Source organism: Eleutherodactylus coqui, chromosome 4 (genome assembly GCF_035609145.1).
Source record: "Eleutherodactylus coqui strain aEleCoq1 chromosome 4, aEleCoq1.hap1, whole genome shotgun sequence".
Taxonomy (NCBI): Eukaryota; Metazoa; Chordata; class Amphibia; order Anura; family Eleutherodactylidae; genus Eleutherodactylus; species Eleutherodactylus coqui.
In genome coordinates, this window is record NC_089840.1 from 115492081 (window position 1) to 115510890 (window position 18810).

General features: G+C 43.2%; 1 protein-coding gene and 1 long non-coding RNA gene across 2 annotated transcripts in view; one reads left to right on the top strand and one right to left on the bottom strand.

Moving 5' to 3' along the window:
• TSPAN2 (tetraspanin 2) overlaps positions 1-5617 on the top strand; it is a 128739-nt gene extending 123122 nt beyond the window's left edge. Inside the window, exon 8 of the mRNA XM_066600025.1 lies at positions 4521-5617. Within this exon, the coding sequence (XP_066456122.1) occupies positions 4521-4586 (66 nt within the window). The 3' untranslated portion in view covers positions 4587-5617. The remainder of the gene's footprint in view (positions 1-4520) is intronic.
• The window catches only part of LOC136625651 (uncharacterized), a 29902-nt gene extending 16720 nt beyond the window's left edge, over positions 1-13182 (bottom strand). The window contains exon 1 of the long non-coding RNA XR_010792563.1: positions 13130-13182. This is a non-coding gene — a long non-coding RNA (uncharacterized lncRNA). The remainder of the gene's footprint in view (positions 1-13129) is intronic.
• Between the last annotated feature and the right edge of the window lie 5628 nt (positions 13183-18810).

Genomic DNA, 18810 nt, shown 5'->3' on the forward strand with positions numbered 1-18810 from the left:
TCTAACCCCCAAGTGTTTTTTGTTGAGGGTTTCAGTAAAGGAGGAGAGGTCCTTTTTACTTTCATCCCAGATGATGAAAATATCATCAATGAATCTATGATGGAATACTATGTGGGGGTCTCGTATCTCTGACTCAAAAGCCCCCATGTAAAGATTTGCATAGCTGGTGGAAAACTTGGCCTCCATTCTTAATGGCTTAAGGTAATTATCTCAGAAAGTTATCACAGTCATGTTCATTTTTTTACATTGGTAATTAGACCCTGAAATGACAGCACACATAGCCCATGGAATAAGATATGGAAAAAATAAATAGATTTCTAATTTAGGAGAGAACCATTAATGAAATGACCTCTAGGGCTTATGGACGTCATAAAGGGTGGAGTCAGGAAGGAATTTTCCCCCCAAAATGGACTAAATTGGCTTTTGCCTTGTTGTTCTTTATTTGCCTTCCTCTGGATCAATACCGTGAGGGTTGGGAGGGGTGGTGGAAACAGGCTGAACTGGATGGACATGGTCTTCTTTCCGCCTAACATACTATGTTTCTAAGTGTAGTACAGTACATGTACAGGTAGAGGGCAGTACAGTAAATGTAGCTCCAATACAGTATATGAAGCACAAGTGTAGTACAGTACATGTACAGGTAGAGGGCAGTACAGTAAATGTACCTCCAATACAGTATATGAAGCACAAGTGTAGTACAGTACATGTACAGGTAGAGGGCAGTACAGTAAATACACCTCCAATACAGTATATGTAGCACAAGTGTAGTACAGTACATGTACAGGTAGAGGGCAGTACAGTAAATGTACCTCTAATACAGTATATGAAGCACAAGTGTAGTACAGTACATGTACAGGTAGAGGGCAGTATAGTATATGTAGCACAAGTCTATACTGCCCTCTACCTGTAAATGTACAGGTAGAGGGCAGTGCAGAAAATGTACCTCAAATACAGTATATGAAGCACAAGTGTAGTACAGTACATGTACAGGTAGAGGGCAGTGCAGTAAATGTACCTGCAATGCAGTATATGAAGCACAAGTGTAATACAGGCAGAGGGCAGTACAGTAAATGTACCTCCAATACAGTATATAAAGCACAAGTGTAGTACAGTACATGTACAGGCAGAGGGCAGTACAGTTTATGCAATAGAGGTAGAAGACAATACAGTACGTGTAGTACAAGTACTGGGTAGGGCAATATAGATAGCGCTATAGATACAGTAGATGTCAAAGAACTATTTACCCAGCTCAAAGTCAACAACATTCAATCCACCTAGGATCTACCAGGCAGTGCAAAGATAGGAGAGAAGGAAACCGGCTTTGCTCCGGTGTAGACAAGCAGATATATACAATCTCCAGCATGCACTTCATATATAAAAACAGATTTTTATTTGAGCGCATCTACAAAATTTAAGTGGAGGTAATATGACACAGATACTGCTGGGCAGAAGTGAACATCTGCCAAAGCAACAAGGTTCCATTGGTCAGGGGGTTGAGCCATTTAGCTGCTGTTACCAGTTGGTTCCCAAAACACCAAGAGCAGAGCAAGAGGTGAAGTAAACACAAATTCAGTGGGAAAGCTCTTAGCCAAGCAGGGGTCAAAAGGGCAGTTCAGTGCTGCTGATTCAATTCCCATGCATTTCGTATGGTCTTTCCATATTTTTGTCCACCCACTGTACATTTTAGAACTGCCTCAGCCTTAGTAGAACAGAGATGGATTTGGATTAATAGCTGGGTACAGGTTTTTAGAATGAAGCTCGAGTCTACAAAATTTAGCTTGGATTCTCTGCCTCCCATATTCTTCTTGCCTCTATAAAATTCTTGTCCATATGCATGCATTCAGGACCTACAGCAATAGTTTTCTAATCACAAAAAACAAGTCCTAGTTCAGTGGGAGGATAAGTCTCCATACAGTTGTGTAAAGCAGCAACTGTACAGGGAAGATGTGGCCCCAGCCGGTGGGGGAGAGCATATAATTTATGTACAACACTTTCCTGCTGGTTACCTTATTAGACCAAAGCATATCTAATACTACGAAAGTATCTAAGTTCCTCAGCCCGTGGGTATTGTGCAGGTCTAAAGCCATAAATACCACTAAGTAACAAAACTGACTATCATCTGTGCGGTTATGATTCATTTTTGGTGTAATTTGAAGTCTCCTGCAGCAGTGAGACGCAATGTATTCTGTCTAGACAATAAAGACCAAGCACTCTTGACCGTGGAAGTGGAGAAACATGAAAGACGTTTGATGTCTAGAATTTGATATTCTGAATTAACGAAGAATTAAATAAAAATGTGTTCATTTTTTAAATCAAAAGTTCAAATTGTCCTCCTACGTATGTCAGGTTGTTAATCATCGTAGTCAGCCAGTTATATTTGCTTCCAGGAAATCTTAGTAGCAGTTATTATGACTGTCGTTACAACTTCTCGAGAAGTGTTCCGAACCACAAACCTGCATAGTTGTGCAGTAATGCAGGTTCAAGAAATCACTCACAACTACACATAACTTTCCATTCTGGATGGAAAACTTTTTTGGCAATCTTTGCGATCGTTATTATTACATTTTTAAAGGGGGCTTGTCAGCTCTCCTGAGGTTTCTTTTAGGAAATACTTGTATACACCATAAGATACCGATTCTTAAGCCTTTCTTCTTCCAAATTTGCATTGTTTTCTTACTCTTTTTATTCTTCTTGAAATAATATATAAATACATGGTTAGCTGGGTGCTACCATTTCTCTTGTCAGTGGAGGGTTCCCCTACACAATACGACACTGTTGGATCAATGCGGATGCAGCGTCTGAGAAGCGGGTCACAGCCTAGGAGACAGCGGGGTAGAGTTTGCGCCTTGTCACGGTGGCTCTACCATCTCCAACCTGGAGGGTAACCGGTGACACGCCCAAGGGCAGTGGGCAGGTTAATAAACGGGAACCCAATTCTGGATTACCTTTAGTCCTGTTTTGTGTCTCGTGCCACCACTGTTTCTTCTGCAGCAGGGGATTCCTAGTTGGAGAAGTAAACCCTCTCTCATGCAGCTTCCGTGGGGGAATTCCTAGTTGGCGGAGTAAATCCACACACACACACGGGTACTATTTAAGACACATCCCTTGGAAACAGATGGGCGACTGGTCGTTTTACTGGAACTTGGTTACAAACTTCTTTTCAGTAAATAACAATTTAGCAGCGGCTTGACAAGTGATGTCACAGGAAGAACTCAAGGCATGCAGAAGAAACCACAGCCACAATTATCTGTAGGTCCTGGCCCGGTACCACTCTTTCCTCTCTCAGTTTCTACCGGTCCACACTCACAAGCAGAAAACATGCTGCCGAACTTCAGGGAATATTGGTCCCTGCAGACATTAGGCCATCCTTTCAGCCTCTTCTATTCTGTGTCTGTGGGTTGAAAGTACCCACAGACAGCTGCCTGGCACAACTCTCTTGAAAGATCTCCCTCCAGCCTCAAAACAGACAGCCCCTTGCACACACATATCTCTCACAAGGTCATATGACAAACAAACAGATATATTTTCCAGACAGTCAGCTCACATACCAGACAGTTAACCTTTTCAGTGCTGCAGCTAGGCAATACACATCATTCATGCATCATAGACGTCAGTAACATTAGACAAATGCATACAGTTATGGAGGGGCTGGGCCACCTACACGGACACTGTCAGACAGTATAGGGACACACCCTAATAACATTAAAGGGAACCTGTCACATCCCTATAGCATCACAGACTAAGTTAAAGTTATGGTGTTGTTAGGGGAGGTTACAAGAAGCCGGATGATGCATTCTTTATATTTGCCTGCTCCCGAGTTTCCACACTATCACCCACTGAAGTTCACGCACTGCACGAAAATCTGACTCTTTTCAAAGTGTAGTACCTGTGCTCTCCCTTAGACTTGTATGGGAGAGCTTGCTCATGGCATTCTGTATGAGAAAGCGGAGTGACAGCTCACGATTGGGAGAGCGGGGTGACAGCTCGGGAACGGGAGAGCGGGTGAGTATAACAAATACATTACCCAGCTCCCTATCACCTGCCCTAACAGCACCATAACTTAGTTTATGGTGTTGTAGGGAGGTGACGGGTTCCCTTTAAAGTGTCTCTCCGGGAGCAAAAACTATTGGATACCTAACATCAGGATAGAGAATCAATAGCAAATTGGTGAGAGTCTGCTGCTTGAGAAACCTGCTGCTGAGAAGCTGCTGTAGACTGCAGAATTGTTAAAAAGCCATCCATAAAGCAATGGCCTGGTTGGTATTGCAACCGTGTCCCATTGAAATGAAGTTGGACCCATTGAGGTTGAAGTTTTGCGATCCACACTGTGACCCTATTGACTTCAATGAGTATCCCGTGTTTTAGGGATATAGAGGTCTTTAGTTGTGCAACCTGTTTCACAGCCAAAGTCACTTATAGCCCTGGACTTACTCTTTGATTTTTTTTCCCCAATGCAGAAATATGTAAATTAACATTTTGATCAAATGATAACTTTTACTTATTAATGTTTTCTTTTACAGATCTTCGGCATGATCTTCAGTATGGTCCTCTGTTGTGCCATCCGCAATTCAAGAGATATGTTGTGATCATCTGATACATTGTGTCTTCTCCTAATCTGGCTGGGAGCGCACCCTGTTGGCATAGGGACTGTTGGACAATCTTTCTGTTTTTGTAAGCAAGCTATGTGAAATAAGCAAAGTGCTATAAATGAAGCTTTGTATAAAAGAAGTGCAGTATACTAGAAAACAAAGGGTTTTTTGAGTTGCTTACACAGCACTACGCTTGAAGCATCAAAGATTTTTTGCTTTGAAACTAGAGCAAGATGGCCCTCCCTGTCATTGAATGTCAGAGTTCCTCCCTCTGACAGCAGATTGCCGGCTGCATTCTACTGGGGTTTACGGTCTGTAAACAGCCTGCAGGCAGCTGTGGATCCAGCAGGGTTTGTAGTTGGGGTGGGGGTAAGACATGGGAAGTGAGTGCTGTCATTTTGCTCTTATTTCAAAATGGACAATTCTCTGTAATTACTTATATATCATGAAAAGGGTTGTCTTGGATTTTAAAAAACTGTATTTTTTTTCTTAATACAGAAACGGCACCACTCTTGACTATGGGCCATATTTGAGGTAGCAGCTCTTTGCCATTCAAGTGCATAGGGCTGAGCTTCAATCCCACATGCGGCCCATGGACAAGAGATTCTAGAAAAAAGGACCCATATTTACAATCCTCCAGAACCTTTTTATATGTTACGCTATGTTGTAGTCATGAGCACTCTGTTATTTATGATTCTAAGGTTATATTAGCATGTACAAGATGAGTGGGGTTTGCAGAAATCCACAAACATCCTGCAGAATCAACTCCATTCAGATGTATGGAACTGATTTTTCAGTCATTTCTGCAACAAATCTGGCAAGAAGAGTATTGTCCAGTTACAAATAATTGTTGGCTTTTCCGAAGAATAGGCCATCAATAGTAGATCAGCAAGGTCTGCCACCTGGGATCCACGCTAATCAGCTGTTGCACGATCAGTGTACTTGTGCATTGAGCTGATTTCTGCAGAGAGCAGACAGCTCTGTTCTCACTGCAGTGGCCAGGCTTGGTATTTCATGTAAAATTCCCATTTAAGTGAATGAGACCTTTGCTTGTAATACTAAGTCTGGCCACCACAGTAAGAATGGAGCTGTCTGCTTCCTGTAGAAGTCAACTCAGTGTAGGAATACATCAATCCAGTGAACAGCTGATCGTTAGAGATTCTGTGTGGCATACATCTACTGATCTAAAATGTATGGCCAATCAATAGTTTATAACTGGACAACCCCTTTAAGGGTCATCTATAAGGGTAAGCCCTTGCAGTGAATGTGAATTCCACGTAGAATAGATGCTCTGTTTAGATATACACAGAGTATAGTAGGAGGCAAGGAGAATGTGCAAAGGTTCATTAATGATAAGGGTGGTTTCATACAACATTTTTTGAAAAAAATGCCACAGCAATTTTTAAGTGCATTTTTATGAACCAAAGCCAGGACACACCCATGCCAGTTTTGAACAGCAGCCTAATTAGTCCCGGTGTTATCAATTAACACAGCAAAATCGTGCAGTTACGCGTGCGATATTGTTTGAATGGGGTGCGCATTTGCACACAACAATAGAGCTTGTCTCTTGTTTCACCGGATGGAAATGTGGGCGCAAAAACACTGAATGTGTAAATCAATTGGTTCTTTTATCAGTGGTTTGCACAAACAATTTTTCGTACGCGAAAACACGCAAAATCATCTGTGTGCAGAAGTCCTAAGGCTGCTTTCAGACTTGGCATAAATTTTCACCACGGACAAATCCACACCAAAATCCGCATGTCTTACATGCGGATTTTGATGCAGACTTAGGCCTCATGTCCACAGGGAAAATCGGGCCCGCTACGGATTCTACATGTAGAATCTGCAGCGGGTCCCTCCTGCCCCGCGGACATGAGGCTGAAAATAATAATTTATAAGAATTTACCTATCCGTAGCGGGCGGAGAAGCTCTGCTCTTCCTCACGGCCGGATCTTCTTTTTCGGCCGGCGGATGAATTCCTCACGCCGGCGGCACGTCGCCGGGCACATCCGCCGAGCCGAAGCAAGGGAGATGCGGCCGTGAGGAAGAGAAGACCTTCCCGGCCCGCTGCGGGTGAGTAAATTCTTTTAAATTCCTATTTTAGGTCTACCGCGGATCCGGACGGCTTCCATAGGCTTCAATAGAAGCCCGCGGGAGCCGTCCCCGCGGGAGACCCGCACGAAAATGGAGCATGGTCCAGATTTTTTCATGCTCCATTTTTTTTAAAATCACTTTTATTGACGATCCGCGGGTATTTATCTACCCGCGGGTGGTCAATGCATCCCTATGGGGTGCGGATCCGCGCGCGGGAGAAGAGTTAAAATCCGCTGCGGATTTTAATTCTTATTTTCCCCGTGGACATGAGGCCTTAGGGTAGATTTCATCCCTAGCAAATCCGTGGCAAATCTGCATCATCCATGTGTGTTTTTTTCTGTAGCGGGGACTTCTACCATGTCTAAAAAAACCTTAAGCAAGTTTTTAATTAATAAGTAATTGCAACTTGATTGTATATTTTATTTGAAATGGAAGTTAAGGGCTCTTCCACACTTGGTTCTTTCTTGCACTTTTTTTCACGCGATATAGCTACGTTTTTTTAACACAAATGTCAGGGGGACTTTCTAATGTTAAAAACGCACTGCACAAAAATCACAAAGCACAAACTTGCAAATTTTGTGCAATGCATAAGTGTGGGTGAGCCCTAGGAGAAAGTATGGCTTAAAAAGTAAAAAAAGCTGAAAATTAATATAGGAGTGTGATTAAGACATATTAATACTTTAAAAGTGGTTCTGTCACATGTTTTTAAAAAGAAGTAGAATCTAGCTTGTCCAACCCCTGGTGATCGGCTCTTATTGGCAAAGGAGCTGCCTCTAGCTATAAACGTGGCATTGCGTATACATTGGACCGAACTCTCTAGCTCATAGAGTATGGTCTTGGGGCCCCCAATAGGGTGTACAGATGAGAACTGTCATTGTCAGAGACCATTTTTAAAGCAGTTAGGCCGGGCTCACACAAGCGCATGGTAAAAAGTAGCGTTTTACTAGCATGTGGAACTACGTATCACCGCGAATGTGATTGCATATGCCTGCACATGACAGCATATCTCATGCATGCTGCCCTGCACTGGCTTTCTGGTTTCATCTTTACTACTTTCCTTCTATCGTTTCATAGGAACATGCATATAAAATGCCACACATACGCTATGTAATTGTGTATGTACAGCGCTTTTATTCGCACTAATAGAGAATAATGGGGATCTATCACTCGTAATACACGAATGCACGGCTGTCTTCACCTCTTCATCAGAAGTGAATTGTGATCCTGTTAGGGCTTCTTTCAGGGGACCAAACAGGTGATAGTCCGATGGGGCATGATAAGGCCTATAGGGAGGATGGAACATTACAACAATCTGGGATAGCAGTTCTCTGTTTTGTTTGAATTTTAGGCTTCAGTGACTTTAGTGAGAATCTCACTGTAACGAGCACTGTTGATTGTTGAACCTTTTTCCTGATAATGTTCCAGCTCCTTCTTCATGGCTGACACTTGTGCGACCTTCCTTGAACTTCTCTACTCGCACTTCTTCACAACAAAACACTTTCTTCATACTATGCACAAAGCCTTGATAAATATCAGTACCAGACAACCCTCAGACCACAACAAAATTAATCACTGCACGCTGCTTTTTTTTAGTGCAAATCACACGTGGGGCAAACATTATTTCTTGCACTGCAGTCGCAAAATAACTATATAACATGTTGTTAACCTGCACAGCAGTGACTGGCGAGACAGCGACCTGCCACAGAAAGTGTTGATAAGACAATGTAGCCAAGAGAAGTTTTAATATAACTGGAGTGAGGCTAATTTTTGACTTGCCTTCATAGTTTCTTATCAATATGTGAAATTGTGGAGTGTTTTCATTGGTGGAACAGACCACAGATAATTAGCTGTCCATACTAAGGGCCATTTTACACAGAACGATTATCGTTCAGATTCTCGCTAGATTGTAGGAATCTGAACGATAACCGTTTAGTGTAAATGCTGCCAGTGACTGAACGACAAGCGATAATTTGTTCACTTCGTTTGTTGCTCATTTTCTGCTAACAAATAATGAATCAACGATTGGCCTGTGTAAACAAAAGTGATCGTTGCTCCTGTGCGTTTACTCATGTATAAGCTCACAAGATGATGGCGAAGAGCACCGAAGATCTCCTCTGGCCGCCCACCTCCATTCAGCACGAACAGTCATTCATAGACATTTACACGGGTCGATAAAGTCACTTGGTTGGGGTAAGCTAAAAACCAAGTAACTCCAACAAGGTAGAATTTTCACTCACTTGCCATATGTGGTCACGTTTTTTTTATAGGGCAACAGTCACCCCTAATCCCTCCTTTGAGCAATTACTCGGACCACTATCAGTCCCTGTAAAAGTGCCCTTACTTGTGGTGCTGTATGTCTCCTAAAGTGATGAACCTACACAATAAAGGCATTTCCCTAACATAATGTCATTATGGGCACTGCTGCCTTCAGCGTGATAATTAGGTCATTTTTCGACAGAGACAGTTAACTGACAAACTTACCCACTCTCAGATAGGAAATTTAGATGAGATATTAAAAAAAACTTTCTAATAGTGAAGGTGAACAGGTTGCCACAGGAGGTGGTGAGTTCTCTTCAAAGGAAGTCTTCAGAGGCTGGACAGACATCAGTCTGGGATGATTTAGTGATCTAGCACTGAGCAGCGGGTTGGACCAGATGACCCTGGAGGTCCCTTCCAACTCTACCATTCTATGAAATGAAATAAGAGCTAATATATAGGGCTAAGCTGTGTTCATGTACCTTCTGTGGTGGCACATGGAGAATATAGGGATCTGTATTATGGACTCATGGGGACCCTGTGTGCCACTGTATGGTGCCGGGGCAAGATAACATTTCTCCACTTGAAACAATACTTGTACAACACCTCTATAATCCAGTATGTCATGGTGCATGCCACAATTTCTTTTCCTATGGATTGATTCATAATTTGTATGCAAGAAAAACTCTAGATAAAATCGGAGGCACGTAAGGTATAATGTGTTCTGATATAATTCTATAGACGCCATATCACTGATTTGTACTCATGTGCCCAAGAGAAGTAAAATTGTGCTTACATATACTCATTTACATGTCATCACAACCTATACTGATTCAGGCCTTCATAGTACACAAAGGGCCAGTCTGGTGCGGTGAGCTATGGAATAGTGTCTACATGTGGTCTTAGTGTACTTTGTAGCATGGTTTGTACTCCCTGACTTCACTAAGACACTATGGTTTCTGCATCGTAGAAGCTCCTGGCTGTTATCTCTGGGACATGTTTTTCGCTCATCTGTATGTTATAGGTGGTGCCAATCATGTAAAGAATTGGCTCCTCCCAGGGATGGAAGAATATGAAGAATGTCAGTTGGAAATTATATATGTTATCGAGATACATAAGTAATAACAAGGAATCTGAACATTCTCTATTTTTAGGCTTGATCATCACTGGTGTCCTACAGGTCTCTCATCAATGCAAAATGACTAGAGATGAGCGAGCACGCTCGTTGAAGGCTGATACTGGAGCGAGCATCGGTCTTCTCGAGTAACTGATTACTCGTCTGAGCAAATGCGGGCTGGCGGTGGTGGGGTAGGGGTAAGATCTTTCTCTCCCTCGCCACCTCCCCACATTTGCTGGGATGGGTAATCAGTTACTCGAGAATACCGATACTCGCTCGAGTATCAGTCTTAAACGAGCGTGCTCGCTCATCTCTAAAAATGACCTATTGGCTGCAGCGGTTCCTTAGTTTAAACGGTGACGAAGCTGATATTGAATGACAGACTATTTAATGTGGCCTTCAAGTTTAAAAAGGCAATGCCACATAGCATGCCGTAGCATATATTGCAGATGTAGCATTATGTAATTTACTACTGTACAAATTTACTGTACTCCTTTTTTCTGTGTAAAATGACTGAGGCCTTATGTTCATATGCAATTATTGTTACAGCCTATTTAACTGAAAATGTCAATATTGCTGTAAAGTTCCTGTAAAGAAAGTAGATACATATATATATATATACCATTTCAGAATATTTTATGTATTTGATTATTAAGAGTATTAAATAAAAAAAAAATTGACTTGTATTTTCTTTGTGAAGTAACATCTGACATTTAGGAGCACGTTATGGTGAATACATAGAGTAGAGCGAACATGGGGGATATTTAGTAAAATATAAAGTGATTGCATGTAGGAAGAGTGCCACACGGTGGCCAAAATGTCACTGCAAGATGAAACAGAGTTCTGGAAATATATGAGTACATTATCTTGTTTTATAGTAGAAAATGTGTAAAGTCAAATGCCAAAAGTTAAGCATGTGTGGAAAACATGCTGCAGAGTAGGAATGCTTTCAGAAATAGAAGAGTTAATAGTTTATTTTTGTCAATTAATAAAATGCAAAGTGACTGAACAAAAGAGAAATCTAAATCAAATCAATATTTAATGTGACCGCCCTTTGCCTTCAAAACAGCATCAGTTCTTCTAGGTACACTTGCACACAACTTTTTGAAGGAACTCGGCAGGGAGGTTGTTCCAGACATCTTGGAGCAATAACCACAGATCTGTGAATATAGACTTTAGGTCCATATTTAGGACCTAAAGATTGCTTCTGCTAAATTTCATGTTTGTACGACATCGGGAAGTTAGAGAATTAGATTTGGTACATTACACAGGGATGCCAATACTTTTGCACTTAGCATTGAATAATCGAGTTGTAAACCCTTTACTTTTCATATTTAGGACCTAAAGAATGCTCTTGCCAAATTTCATGTTTGTGCGACACGGGGAAGGCTGCATCTGCAGAGGCAGCAATTGTTCTGCTTAGCATTTTCCCAGTACTCTAAATCAGTATGTCAAGGCAGAGGATGTGGACCCACTCTGCTTCCTAAACAGAGATTTCAAGGATGCAAATCACTTAGCCAATGTTAAATAGGTTTTCCAGGCAGTGCCAGCTGAAATGCATCAGGCTTGGAGCAGAAGTGCTGCTTCAACCCCTGTGTAGCATTGGGAACTCGTAATTGCATTGATTTCACCGAGAGCTGCGCCTACCATTATGAGCGCTGCCCACTACAACACTTCTCCCATTGATTTCAGTGAGAGATGTGCCTGCAATTACGAGCTTCTACCACTACGCAGGGGTCAGAGCAGTACTTCTGCTCAGACCTTGGTGTATTCAAGTGGACGCTGCCTTTAACATACCTTTAGGCTTGGTCCACACGGGGAGGATCTAAAATATGGTAGTACCCATTACGATTACCTGGGGATACGAAAGTTGGGTGCACGTGGTGGCCCTTCAAGAGGCGGACTGAGTGCACACGAGCACCCTTTGGGAGGAAGTGACATTGGTTGCAGCATCTGCCTTTGGGGACAGAGGCAGGAAGATGGGGACCATGGCTGCTGTTGGGAGGAGGTGAGAGAAGTTGGTGTCCATGGCCTCAGTACATGAAACAGAAGTAATAATAATACAAGGAGATTTTCATTGCAGGCATGTAGGAATGTTTAAGGAAAGGGGTAAGGGCTCCTGGGCTGGTCTGCTTACACTCTCTTTGGGTCTTATATGTTCGCTACATTTAGGATATGGATTGGGAAAGCTCCCAGCTCACACACTGCACATATCCATGTGTATGCTTTTTTTCAATGTTTAACATATTGGCCATATATCTTGGAATATGTCGAATTTAGGGCTTTTACCCACTAGCATTTTATTTTCGCTGCAATTTCACGCATTTTTTCCCCAAATGTTAATGGGACTTTCTAATGTTAAAATCGCATTGCGCAAAAATTGCAAGTTTGCGTTTCTGCGATTTTTGTGCAATGCGATTTTTACATTAGAAAGTCCCATTGATAGTTGGAAAACAAACGCAGCGAAAAAAAAGACCGCTAGTGGGTAAAAGCCCTTACAGACGAGTTAGGGAAGGGCACATCTGTACTGCGTTACTCAGTTCCTAACTAAACGTCATGGTTTTACCTCCTGTAATTGTAAAAGTTGCTTGAATATATCGGACAACTGTAAACACGGCATGGTGAAGTGTCACTACCAGTTATTCTGTTTACAGAGCTCTTAATGCTCTTCACACAGCAAACAAGTTAAGAGATGAAAGTCTACATGCCTGCAGCCAACACTGGGGGGCGCTTAGGAGCTTTCCGAAGACAAATCTAGCATTGAGTTTACTAGAATCTGTATAATCTATCTTCAGTAAGCTCTTGCTAGCTGATAGATGGCTGTGAGAGGGAAAGAAGGGAATTTGGTGCTATGTATCAGAAAAACTGTTCTGACCACTATAACGACGATTATAAAGTTGACAGAATTTTGAACCTAGTTAATTGAAAAAAAAAAAGGCACGTACACTTTTAGAGAAGTGGAGAGCACCAGTGGTCCACAAATGTTATCCTGATCACTACTACATATAATGCTATTGTATGCTTCATTTAAAGATTAAGAACTATATCAAAATAAATCAGGTGCTTTACCAACCTTTGGTGACACTTACAAGAGTCCTCCTGCCATCCACTTTCACCAACCAACCTGTGCAAGTTAAGAAAAGCTGTTAATAAACATTTATAATGTGTATTATCCTTTTTAGCTTGTTTTTTTCTATTCAGTTTCCCCCATCTCCATGCCAAATGAGTGATATCTTAGGTGGGCAGAAGAGGAGAGAATCGTGATCTCAGTTTAGTATTAGAGATGAGCGAGCGTATTCGGTTCGGGTGTTTTTGCACTCAAGCACCGCTTTTTCCGAGTAACTGACTACTCGGACGAAAAGATTCGGGGGGCGTCGTGGTGGAGTGGGGGGTAGCAGTGGGGAACAGGGGGGTGCTCTCTCTCTCTCTCCCCACTCCCCTCTGCAACCCCCCGCTCACCCCCGGCGCCCCCCGAATCTTTTCGTCCGAGTAGTCAGTTACTCGGAAAAAGCGGTGCTCGAGTGCAAAAACACCCGAACCGAGTACACTCGCTCATCTCTATTTAGTATCTTTCCTACAATTCCCATGATGCCTTGTATGTTTCTTTGACCTACCACGTTGTAACTGCATTATTGCCTATTTCCCCTGTATAGTCCCACTTAGTGAAAATACATACAAGGCTACCATAAGGAACTATACAGTGCAATAGTATTATTTCCACTCCCAAGTGCATGCTGGACTTTCTCTCCAACAAGCAGACATCCTATATACGATGCAGCATGTGCCATCAATGTGCCATTTCCTGAAGATCCGGCCAGATGCATACATCTGTATATCAGTGCCCACCAACGGAAGCGTCACTTGGTGGATGCACACATGAGAAAAACCAGGAGGTGCGAATCAAGATTAGTAAATGCTACCTTTGAAGGACAAAAAATTAAAAGTAAATTACATGTGTTTTCTGATCATTTTTCTAGATCTTCAATGAAGAAATTACCCTTTTAAATGAAGTTATCTAATTATAGATGTTAACTACGCACCAAGTCTAAAGATAGACTGAGAGTAACTAAATATCAGCAAGGTATTCCACTGTATGTCAGGAAACTCTACCACTGCAAAAGATATACGGCACCAGCCTCCAGTATCAAACTACTCTTTAATGCTCTTAGCAGGTGCCTGCAGTTTCCTTTGGCTACTCCATTTAATATGAATGGAATAGTGCATACATCACAAGCTGACCATAATGGCAGATAAACGTATACTGAACATTCCAAGCCAATGTCAAAGATCTGCAAAATTCCCAATATGTGAGCGCCCACCTGTAGGCTGCTGCTGCAGATACCATTGTGCATCATCTGGGAGGTTAGAGGATTACTGAAGCGTGGTCAGTGGGCAGACCACTTCCTTGGCACTTGCAGTTGGCCTCGAGTCTGGATTTTTCATCTTACATTTGATACTAAAGCCCAAACTTCACAAGCTGACTTTGTAGCAACACAGTTTTACGCAGCAACATCTGTCTGATTGGTTTTACAAGTGATAGATTTACAATAGTTACTAAACATACCATTTGGCTTATATCATTCAATAGCATTGCCACATGTGTCTTGCAAGCTCCCACTTCACAAGACTTGTCTGCCACTTTCTGTTCAGAAAAGCACTGATGAACTATGGCCGGCTGCTACACGGGCGGATTTGCATTGCGAAATCCTGAGCGGGTGCTGCCTTCAGATTCTGTAGCAAATCCAGCCCTTAGCATGCTATGACAATGCGTGATATCCTGCCCACGAGCGGAAATAGATTGCAATTTTCCACTAGCGTGGAAGAAATTGTAGCATGCAGCGATTTTGTGCGGGTTATGCACGGATGGCTTCCATTGGAGTCAATGAAAGCCGTCTGTTTCATGGCCATTCTACATTCATCATTGCAGAATGGTCGCGGGAGCCACGCCATCTGTACTGCGCCTGTGTGTTGGTCGGTATATCTGCAACACAGGAAGAAGACACGGTTAGGTATGCTGGGGCTGCCAGCCGGGCACCAGGTCGTACTCCGAAGCGGGATCCCGCATGCAGGGTCTGACCCGGCCATGTGCAAGCGGCCTAAAGCTCCTTTCAGGCACAATGAGAAGTACCCGATTCATGTGTGCCAGGGCGAACGAGCTGGAGACGTCATTAACAGCTCGTTCGCACTCGGGCAGCCTGTTTAGACAGGCAGCATCATCGTTGAGAACTGTGCAGTTCTTGTTCGCTGAACGACCAGTGTTTAAACGGCACACGAACTGTACAAGCCGACAGTGTTTTTTATGCTGGCTGACACTGAACAAACAAGAACCGCGCGATTCTCGTCCGTCATTGATCTCACTCAACTTTGCTCATTTGAACGGTTAAACACTGTCAAACGCTACCATTGATTTCAATGATGCTTCTCAGACATGCACTAAAACACAACATTTTTAAGGCTGCATTTTTCAAGCGCTGTCTGTTCTATATTCAGGCGCCTCAGCGTTTTAAAACGCGGTGCTTCGCCCACTGAAATGAATGGGGAGCTCTTTCAGTGCTGCTGAAAATGAGGTAGAATATGGTTACAGCTTTTTTGAAAGTGTTTTTACACACAGGGAGACCAGCCGATGTCCCTCAGCACAGATACACTGACGCATGTACGTGTCCCTGAACGTCTGCCTGGGGCGCACAACTTCCAGCAGCTTGTCGAAGGTGGACACCGACATACCGCTGACGGCTATAAACTTCTCCAGGTGCAGGAGCAAATTGCAGGAGAGGCTTGGGAAGTGGCCTTTACAGCCTTGCTGTAACACCAAAGGATGAACCCAGAAGCTCTGCTTCTTCTAGGCTCATCCTCCAGCATCGGACAGGGCAGTACACTGGAATCAGCCACAATCCATGACAGCAGCACGTCGTCCTGGAAGACCACGGCTAGCACGGAACGTAGCGGAGTCCGCACGAAAATAGAGCATGCTGCGATTTTTCCTCCGCTCGTGAAAATGACAATTCAATTCCGTGAGTGTGCAGGAAGAAGCGACTTTCCATAGCATGCTATGAACGGTATTTGCTGCGGCACCGCAATGCAGATGCCCACCGCAGATTATGCAATACAAATCCGTTTGTGTGCAGGCGGCCTTATAGATATGTATACCATAAAATGTGTGCTCGTGCTTCTGCATACTCATCCAGTGATAACTATCTGTCTGGGCAGAGCCTGCTGAACCTGAGAAACCACATACCAAGTCATCACTGTCGTCACTGCCTGCCTAAGCCTCAGTATTAAGTTCCTTCATTCACTTTGGTTATTGAATTTCACTCTGCAATATCCAGTGATACTTTCAACATCTTTATAACTGTCATAATGTAATGAACCAATCAAAAGAGCAACAATGTATAACTTTATATTATATTACCGATAGTCTCAAATTATTTTCCATACAGTTACGTACAATAAAATTATTACTCGATAAAGCATTCAATGTATTGTGGACAGTTGCTGTTGAGTGGTACCCTCCCCCACTATACCACTCACACTATACCACCCTGTTTTTCCACATTCCCTACTTCCTCACCTTTCTTTTTCTCTTTTTTCAAATTTTCCTAACTCCTTATTCTTTTACTTTCCTGAGGATACAGATACAGTTGAGAGCAGTGCTGGAGGGCAGTGGGCTCGGCTGTCAGGAGCCTTCTGCAAGCGCACCCTTTGCCCAATGGTTAAAGTAGCCCTGGAGCAACCAGTGTCCGGCAGCTGCTGCCAAGGCATATAGGCTCATGGAGTGCATTAAAAAAGGTCTACGGGCATATGATGAGAACAGTGTTCTCCCTCTTTACAAGTTACTGGTCAAACAACAAATGGAATATTGTGGACCGTTTTCGGCACAGGTTCTCAAGAAGGACATATCAGAGTTTGAGCGGGTTCAAAGGCAGGCAACTAAAGTAATAAATGGAAGGAGTGGACTACAATACCCAGAGAGGTTATCAAAATAAGGGTTAAACGGTTTAGAAAAAAAGAGGGCTAAGGGGCAATTCCAATTCCATTAATTCATGTCCGACTCTTGGATACTCTGTAGGCCAGTCCTCTCCATGCTCCTCTGTTCTCTACACCTGCTTTCAATTGCCTGATGTCCATTCTTGTGTTCTTCTTGATGGTGTCCAGCCAACATGTGTTTTATCTTCCGTTTCCTTTTACCACTGACTATTCCAAGTAGCATTCCTTTTTCCATCATCACGTGTCCAAAGTCAGTGATCAAGTGATCTTGCCTTCCAGGGACACCTCTGGGTCCAGAACAGCTGTGTTGGTGACCCTAGCTGTCCAGGGGATTCATAGAAGTTTCCTTCAACACCACAGTTCTAAAGCATCAATTTTTCTTTTGCCTGCTATCCCCTATGCTCCTGTCTTACAGCCATATGTTGTAATCAGGAAGACAGTGGCTGCGACTAAACTTTGTTTGATGGTGACTGAGACATCCTTGCACTTCCATATTGGGTCCATGCTCACCATGGCCATATGCCCCAGTGCTAATTGACGCTTTATCTCACCTTTCAATCTACCACTATGATCGATGAGGGATCCAAGGAATAGAAACCTATTAACCACTTAGAATTCCTGAGTTCATTCTACTTTCAGTCATGTACTTACATATGTTATCTATCTCAAAAATCTTTAGTTGGTTAATGTATAGGCATTACTGGCAGTGTTTAGCAATCATTAATTAGTTAAGACTTACAAGATTAAATTCACATATGTATAAAGTAGATTTATCTTAACCCCTTAGTAACCGCCCATACGTGTTTTTACGTCCTGAGTGTCTGGGGTTAAATCTACAGAGCCGTAAAAACATGCCGGCCCTGTAGACTAAAGCCGAGGGGTCTGTGTATGTGACAGCTCCTTGCTATTGGCTGCCAGAGGTAGCCGATAGCCTGGAGCTGTCATCGGGGGCTGCGGTGTGGAACCCCTGATCAAGCGACCGCTGTTATCCAATGGATAACGCAATCGCATAAAAGTTAAAAAAAACTGTCTTCTGTGCATGCGCCCCAGGGGGAAAAAGGCGGGGCACATGCGCAGAAGGCCGGGGATCCTGGGAAATTTAAAATCTCCCTGCTCCCGACTAATAAGAGTAGCCGAGAGCAGGGAGATGTCACAGGGGGCGGCAGTATGTGATCCCCGGGCACGTGATTGACATTATCAATGGATGTAAAAAAAGTTAAAGTTTCACCTCCCCTCACGGCTTAGATTCATGAGGGAAGGTGAAATTACTAACTTAAGGCTCCCGATTTGTCCGCCGACAGGATCTTTATCCACGGACCTTTCCTCAGTTTCCGTGCATGTGCCCATGGGCAAAATGGCGGATGCAAAAGCTGGAGAGGAGCCCAGGAAATTTAAAATCTCCTTGCTCCTGGCTAAAGGTAGCCGAGAACAGTGATCGAGGGCCACAATGAGCGGTTCCCAGGCACGTGATCACCGCTATCCATTGATTAATGGTGATCACGTGAAAGTTATAAAAAAAAGTTGAAGTTTAATCTCCCCTCACTGATGCAATCGGTGAGGGGAAAATGAAACTTCTTACCGGAGGTCTCCGCATTTGAAACCCGATGCGATCATCCTTCATTAAACTTTCCCTGGCTTCTGCGCTGCACCCGCCGGCAAAATGATGGACACATACGCAGATATCGAGGAGGGCCCCGAAATTTAAACCAAAGGTAGACGAGAGCCAGGAGCAGTGACTGCAGGCCTCATTGAGCGGTCCCCGGTCACGTG